General features: G+C 36.2%; 1 protein-coding gene across 1 annotated transcript; it reads left to right on the top strand.

Moving 5' to 3' along the window:
- The first annotated feature begins 89 nt into the window (after positions 1-89).
- Positions 90-1,918, top strand: LOC107468757 (anthocyanidin 3-O-glucosyltransferase 7). Its single transcript, XM_016088122.3, has one exon. The coding sequence runs from the start codon at positions 172-174 to the stop codon at positions 1,522-1,524; it is 1,353 nt and encodes a 450-aa protein (XP_015943608.1). The 5' UTR covers positions 90-171; the 3' UTR covers positions 1,525-1,918.
- The last annotated feature ends 5,900 nt before the right edge of the window (positions 1,919-7,818 follow it).

Here is a 7,818-nt window from a genome sequence, read left to right as displayed (position 1 = left end):
GTGGAGGTAGGTACAATAATCATAAGAAACATGCATACCCAACCTGTCTCAATTACATATTCACGTTTTGTCTGCTTGTGGTGCAACACTAGCATAAATTGAAGCTCTCATCATCACATACACCATAACACCACCGTCTTAGCTTCGTTATTCTACTTGCTTCCACCCATCATGGCCAACAACACTGGACACGTGGCAGTTTTTGCTTTCCCCTTTGGAAGCCACCCCCTTCCTCTCTTCAACCTTGTCCTCAAACTCTCTCACGCTGCTCCTAATCTCTCCTTCTCCTTCATCTCCACCCAATCATCCACCCAGACTCTCATCTCAAAATCCCCACACAACAACATCAACTTCATCTCCTATAATGCTCACGCGCCACCACCTCATCAGTCTCTTGAGATGGTCAACCTTTTCCTTCAACAAGCCACCCCTCAAAACCTCCAAAAACCCATAGACATGGCCGTTCAACAAACAAACCACAGAGTAACATGCATCATTGCAGATGCTTTTGTTCTTCCTTCCTTCCTTGTTGCTCAGAATCTCAGTGTTCCATGGATCCCTGTTTGGGCTCCACTCTCATCTTCCCTCTCTGCACATTTCTACACTGATATCATACGCCACAATTATAACAATTCATGTTCTTCCTTGGATTTTCTTCCAGGTTTAAACATGGTACGTGTTGAGGATCTTCCAGAGGATGTGATCAACGGTGGAGAAAACGAGACTCTGTTTTCCAAGACTCTAGCTTCGTTAGGAAGGGTTTTACCTCACGCCGAAGCAGTGGTTATGAATTACTTTGAAGAACTAGACCCTCCTATGTTCGTTTCAGACATGAGGTCAAAGCTCAAATCCATGCTCTACGTCGGTTTCCTCACCCTGAAGCTGCCGCTGCCGCCGTTGCCGCCCTCTGAAACCGACTCAACCGGTTGCCTGTCGTGGCTGGACACGCAAGGTTTAAGATCCGTTGCATACGTAAGCTTCGGGACGGTGGTGACGCCGCCGGAAAAGGAGATAGTGGCTGTAGCAGAAGCACTGGAAGAGAGTGGTTTCCCATTCCTGTGGTCGTTAAAGGAGCATGCAAAGAAGCTTCTACCAGAAGGGTTTGTTGAGAGAACAAAAAGCAAAGGGAAAGTGGTTCCATGGTGTCCTCAGAGTGAGGTCTTGGGACATGGTAGTGTTGGGGTGTTTGTGACTCACTGTGGGTGTAACTCGGTGTTCGAGAGCATCTCTAATGGAGTACCCATGATTTGTAGGCCGTTTTTTGGGGATCAAGGAATGGTAGGGAGAATGGTGGAGGATGTGTGGAAGATCGGAATGAGAGTTGAAAATGGTATTGTGTTGAGCAAAGATTGGTTGGTGAATGGGTTGAATGCGATTATGGTTGGAGAAGAGGGGAAGAAGATGAGGGAGAATGCTCAGATTCTGAAGAAGAAGATTATGGATGCAGCTTCTCCAGGAGGGAAGGCACCACGTCATTTCACCTCTTTGCTCCAACTCATTCTTTCTTTCTCTCATCATTGCTAGACAAAAGTGAAAACTCAGATGCAATCGACTTTAGGTGAAGTTATATTTAAAAGCCATTAGATGATTTGACTAAATTTTTATCTAACGACTCTCAAATATCAATTTTACATAAAATTGGTTGCACCTAAGTTTTTACCTATTAAATTTTAAGTTAGTTAAATATATTAAATTATTTTAATATTTTTTAATTATTAATTTTACTTAAAAATGATTGCCGATGAGACTCCAGTTCATTGATGCCTAATAAATAAGTTTATGTTGTTTCTGGTAATTTGGTTCATCTTTCAGTTTTCAAGTTTACAGTGTTTCAATCATTCGAATAAAGATGTATGTTGTGTAAATTCATGAATTTGGTGTCTATTGTTTAGACAATAAATTTTAATTATTTATCTCACATAGATGGATGATTCAATGAACACCAAACTTGTGATGTGTTAATGAATAAATTTGTTATTATTGTATGGGGACCAATGTATTTTATAGTATAGATATTTTATTTTTTATTTCTTTTTCCAATTATGGATCTTTCAATATAATAAATAAGATCCAACTTATTAGTTGGATATTTACTCTTGTCAGGTGTTTGGCAACTACCAAAATCCTTCTAACTAACTACAATAACGTGAACTAGTTCCCTTTTTTTTAATAAATTAAACTAATTTAGCTGTAAATCAATTTGAGGTTAATTTGTGGGTAAGTGACTTTTATAAACCAAAGTTAGCCTAATTTTATGTGTATTTCTCAAAGCAAAAAACGTAATGTAAATGTCTCGTTGCATATTTTTATGTAAATCGAATTTATTAAATTTTAATTAGGGTTGATCGTACTAAATCGAGTCTACTTTATTTAAATTAATTAATTTAAAATTTACACGTAAATCGAAATTTAATAAATTCGAATTAGATTAAATACCACTAAATCAAATCAAGTAATTTCGATTTAATTAATTTTTTAAAATGACTAATTAATTAGTCTTTTGTATTAAAAAAATTATTTATATATTATTAATGTGAGTTAATTGAGCATTAATACTCTTTAATTATAATTAATTAATATATTCTCTAAAATTACTTCATAATCCTTAATTAGTGTCTGTAAATTTTTATTTAACTAAATTTAAATATTTTTTAACAATATATTAATTATATTTTATAAACCTCAACATTAAATAAAAAGATTTAGTTGGTCATTTTAAAAATAAAAATATTATTTACATATTATAAGTAATAATTTGTAATGCAACGCATGTAAATATAGAAAAAAAGACAAATTAATTTTTATAGTTGTTGAAAATTAAAAATCAAATTAACTTGTTAACCAATTTCTTTCTTTTTTAATAAAAAAAACTTTCATTCAAGGAAAATAATGGTGACACTTATAACTCGTAAAAAACACACAAAATCTAAAATTAATGACGTAGGTGGATGATGTGACAGGTGAGAAGTGAAAGTGAGAGACCGAAACAAACATTGGCTTTCTAGAACTAATTTTATATGGCACATTTGGGGGTTACGATGACTACATGTTGACCACCAATAATATGCACAAGTGGTACAACCTTTGTAACTTAACGTGTGTGAAATGGAAAAAATTGAAATTTTACGTAAAATTAAAAAAATAAATATAAAATTTAAATTATAAAATTATATAAATTTTATAAAATTAATAGACTCATTTATAATTATAATATTAAAAGATATTATGAATTAAATTAAAATTTTAACTAATATAATAAGATACATAATAGTAAATGTAGGACTTTTTTATTAAAATAAATAAAGAAAATTTATTATTTCTCTAGCGCAGTACTATTTTTTAGCCACTATCTACGAAATGGGTTTAGCTACCATTTTTTGAATGTCCACACGAAATGGAACCAACAAACTGACAGAGTGACAGGTAAAGCGTTGTCCACCGTTTCAAGTCTGCCACCCTGAAATGGAAGACTGCACATTATTGGAGGCAGCAGCGAAATGGGCACATAAAAAACGGCACATGCGAAATGGATCATCCTGGTTCTAGCATCCACGAGTTGGGCCACACTTGTTGCGGCGCCCACAAAATGACGAAGCCCTTGGCAACAGCAATAAAATGGTGCAGGTTTATGGGGAAGGCTACAAGTTTCAGGTTGTGGCAGTCCGGTACAAGCATGCATTGAATACATATTGATTATGGTTTAGTTTTTTCATAAACTAACCTGAAACTGCACTAAACCATTTTAAATGGTTTAGAAACTGAACCAAACTACTTTGTCAAATAAAAAACTGGTTTTAAATCAGTTTACAATATAGTGCACCAATTTAAACCAATTTATAAAAATAAAACCAGTTTTAATTAAACCAGTTTAAACTGGTCTATAGGCTAAAACTAGTTTTAACTTTTAACATATATAAAATTAGTTTTTACATTTTCTCTCTCCCCTTCTCTCTCCCACACTCTCTCTCATTCTCTCCCTCTCTCCCCCCATCTCTCTCTCCTCCTCTTCCTACACCCTACCATACAGAGTCTTATGCTTAAGTCATAATTCAGAGATGGCAAGGTATTACGACCTCTAAAATAAAAATTTAGTACATATAGTAGTATGAATGATTGATTATAACTAGGGGTGGCAGTGGGGCGGGTAGGGGCGGGGTTTTGCCCTACCCGACCCCGCTCCGCCGTCCTGTTACTCATATACTACCCGCCCCGTCACTACCCGTGGGTAGTAAACTGTAGTACCCTAACCCGTCTCTGCGGGTACCCGCCCCGCCCCTACCTGCCCTTATAAAAATTAAATAACATTTTAATTATTACATATTCATATATAAATTAAGGTAAAAACTTAAAATTCATGCATAAATTAAAATACAAACATAAGATTTATATAATGTCAATAACTTAAAATTAAAAAAGCTAATGTTTGATCACTATAAATTTAACACCATTATAAAAAAAATTACAACATTAATATAAAAGAGTATTCGATCTTTATTTTTGATCATTTTCCTACCGTTCTTGTCCTCAAAAGACAATGACAATCAAGGCATACTTTCCAATCCTTTCTTAAAGGATTCTTCTTACTCATCAAGAGGTATCATCACAATCTCAAAGCTCTCCTCATCTGACCTTAACTTGTCATAAAACTCCACCAGACCGAAAGTAAAGTCAGTGCATCTTTCATATGAACTCGACTGAAATAAAGCCCAACCATCTTGCTCTTGAATTCAAAAACAGCTATCTGAATGAAATAAATATACACACAATCACATTTGAAAACTGCTAGATATGTTTTAGTTTACAAGTTAAATAGTTAGTAGCTTACTTTATTTCCGTAATAAGAAATCACAAAGTCACCAGAAGGAGATAGCAAGAGAGATTTTAAGGATTGGTTCCTCTTAACTTCCTCTTCATGATTCTTCAATTCTTGAATCTTTGCTAATGTAAAAGTTGGAAGCACTTTGAAAACTTTACAAAGAAGCATTATAGCATAGGTAAGTATTAGATTGTAAATACTAGTATAAATTATAGAAGTACTAAATTTTTATTGTTCTGTTGATCTAAAGCATGAATATGATAGCCTCATTCTCAATCTAACATATATAACTAGTTGCAACATGCCAACATCATGAAAAATACTAGAGCCGATAACAATTTAAAATGATAAAGAACTGCAATCAAACACATATAAACAAAATTGTAATTACAATGTCTCTTATTCTCATTCAAAATAAAAAATTAAAAAACTGCAATTAGACACATAAAAGCAAAATTACAATCACAAAGTCTCAAATGCTCAATCAAAATGAAAAATGAAAAACTACCATAAGAGACACAAACAAACTACAATCAACAAAGTAATTCTCAATCAACAAATTTACAACAAAATTCTCAATCAAACACATATAAACCCACTTCAGCACATACATTTACAAAATTGAATAAAAAATTGTAAAACTTACAGTCACAGACTCAGAGAGACAAAGAGAAGGGGCTCCGACAGGCTCACATGCAATGGCGATGGCCAAGCTCACAGCGACGGCAACCAAGAGATGAATCTGTGGAAGAACAAAAAAGAACTTAGATCTCACAATATGATGAGGCTGAAGGAACTCAATGACATCAAAGTTAACATCAACATCAAACTAAGTGCATATTTTGTTAACCAAGAAAACAGAACAGTATGTAGTTTGTAATTCTCTCCATAATTAGAACACCATGACAATTGTAAAATCAGAATAAAATCAAAATCCAGAATCCAGAATAAAATTAAAATCAAGCTGTTTCACTTACAAGTCCCATTCTTCTTTTTAAGTTTAAATAAACAAACACACGGTTCTCATAGCGTAGAGTTCAATTGGCATGCAATCAGAGTCAAAAATCAATCAGAACAAAAATAGAACAACACTTAAGAGCATGAGCATTGAGCACAAAAAAAATGACTTCTGAACAAAACAAACTCAGAGTAGCCAATTAAAATTCAAAAACGAAGAACAAAACATGATTTCTGAACATTGAGGAATGAGGAGTGACCACTGACCAGTGAGCAGTGAGCATTGAGGATTGTTAATATGATTTCTAAACAAAAAATAAAAAAAAACGAAGAACTACAGCACTGTGTAGATCTAAAGCTAATCATTCAGGATTTCAATATGATTTCTGAAAAAAATGAAAAAAAACGAAGAAGCTTCGACGAGCACGACGGACAAGAAGCCATTACCTTCGAGGGACGAGCACGACGGACGATGGCGACGAGCACGACGAGAGACGGCGGGCAAAGCATGACTGAGCAACGAGAAGAATGGACAAGGAACAGGGGAACAAGGAGAGGGGCTGGAGCACGACGAACAGACGAAGCTTTAAACTGCACTAAACCATTTTAAATGGTTTAGAAACTGAACCAAACTACTTTGTCAAATAAGAAACTGATTTTAAACCAGTTTACAATACAGTGCACCAATTTAAACCAGTTCATACAAATAAAATCAGTTTTAATTGAAAAAATCAGTTTAAACTGGTTTATAGGCTAAAACTAGTTTTAACTTTTAACATATATAAATTAGTTTTTACATTTTCTCTATCCCACACTCTCTCTCCTCCATTCTCTCCCTCTCTCTCTCCCTCTCTCTCCCTTCTCTCTCCCTCCTTCTCTCTCTCCCTCCTTCTCTCTCTCCTTCCCTTCTCCCCCCTCTCTCTTTTTTCTCTCCTCTCCCCCTCATTTCTTCTTCTCCCACTCTCTCTCCTTCTCTCCCTCTCTCCCCTTCCTCTCTCTATCTCCCTTCTCTCCCTCTCTCTCCTTTCACTCTTCCTCTCTCTTCTTATCTCCCTCTCTCTCCCCTTCCTCTCTCTATCTCCCTTCTCTCCCTCTCTCTCCTTTCCCTCTTCATCTCTCTTCTTCTCTCCCTCTCTCCCCCTCCTTTTTCTCTCTCTTTTTCTTTTCTCTATCTTTCTCTTCTCCTCTTTCTCCCTCCTCTCTCTCTCTCTCTATCTCCCCCTTTTCTCCTTCTCTATCCTTTTCTCTCATTCTCTCTCTCTCCCATATCCCTCTTCCTCTCTCTTTCTCTCTCTCGTCCTCTTCTCCCGTCCCTTTCTCCTTTCCTCTCCCCCTCCTCTCTCTCTCTCTCTCTCTCTCTCTCTCTCTCGCTCCCTGTCTCTCTTAACATATATAAAATTAGATTTTACATTCTCTTTCTTACCCTCCCTCTCTCTCCCTCTTTCTCCCTTCTCTCCCCTTTTCTCTTTTCTTTCCTTCTCCTCTCTTTCTCCTCTTCTCTCCCCCTCTCTCTCCTTCCCCTCTCACTCTTCCTCTTCTCTCACTTTTCCCTTCTTTCTCTCCTTCCCCTCTTTTTGTCTTCCTCTCTCTTTCTCACCATTTTCCTTCTCTCTCTCTCTCTCCCCCTTTCTCTTCCCCTCCTCTCTCTCCCCTGCCTCTCTTTCTCTCCCTCTCCTTTCTTTCTCTCTCTTTTCTCCCTCTATCCCTTTCTCTCATTCTCTCTCCCTTATCCCTCTTTCTCTCTATCTCTCTCCCTCTCTCTCCCTCCTTATTTCCCTCCCCTCTCTCTACCTTTCTCTTTCTCTCTATCTCTCTCACTTTCTCTCTCCCTCTCTCTTTTTCTCTCTCTTGTACTCTTTCTCCCCCTCCCTTTTCTCTCTTTCTCTCTCTCTCTCTCTTCTTCCTCCTCTCTCTTTTTCCTATCTCTCCTTCTTTCTTCTTTTTTTCTCTTTTCTCTCTCCTTCTTTTTTTATCTTGTTTTGGAAAAAAATGGGGAGAGATAGAAAGAGAGAATAGGAATATAGAGTGAGAGAAGGTTGAGAGGG

The sequence above is a fragment of the Arachis duranensis genome, chromosome 10, assembly GCF_000817695.3.
Source record: "Arachis duranensis cultivar V14167 chromosome 10, aradu.V14167.gnm2.J7QH, whole genome shotgun sequence".
Lineage (NCBI taxonomy): Eukaryota > Viridiplantae > Streptophyta > Magnoliopsida > Fabales > Fabaceae > Arachis > Arachis duranensis.
This window is presented reverse-complemented; position numbering and strand designations above follow the sequence as displayed.

Bases quoted from the DNA above. Each gene is read 5' to 3' on its own strand.
- LOC107468757 (XM_016088122.3), top strand. From the start codon at position 172: ATGGCCAACAACACTGGACACGTGGCAGTTTTTGCTTTCCCCTTTGGA.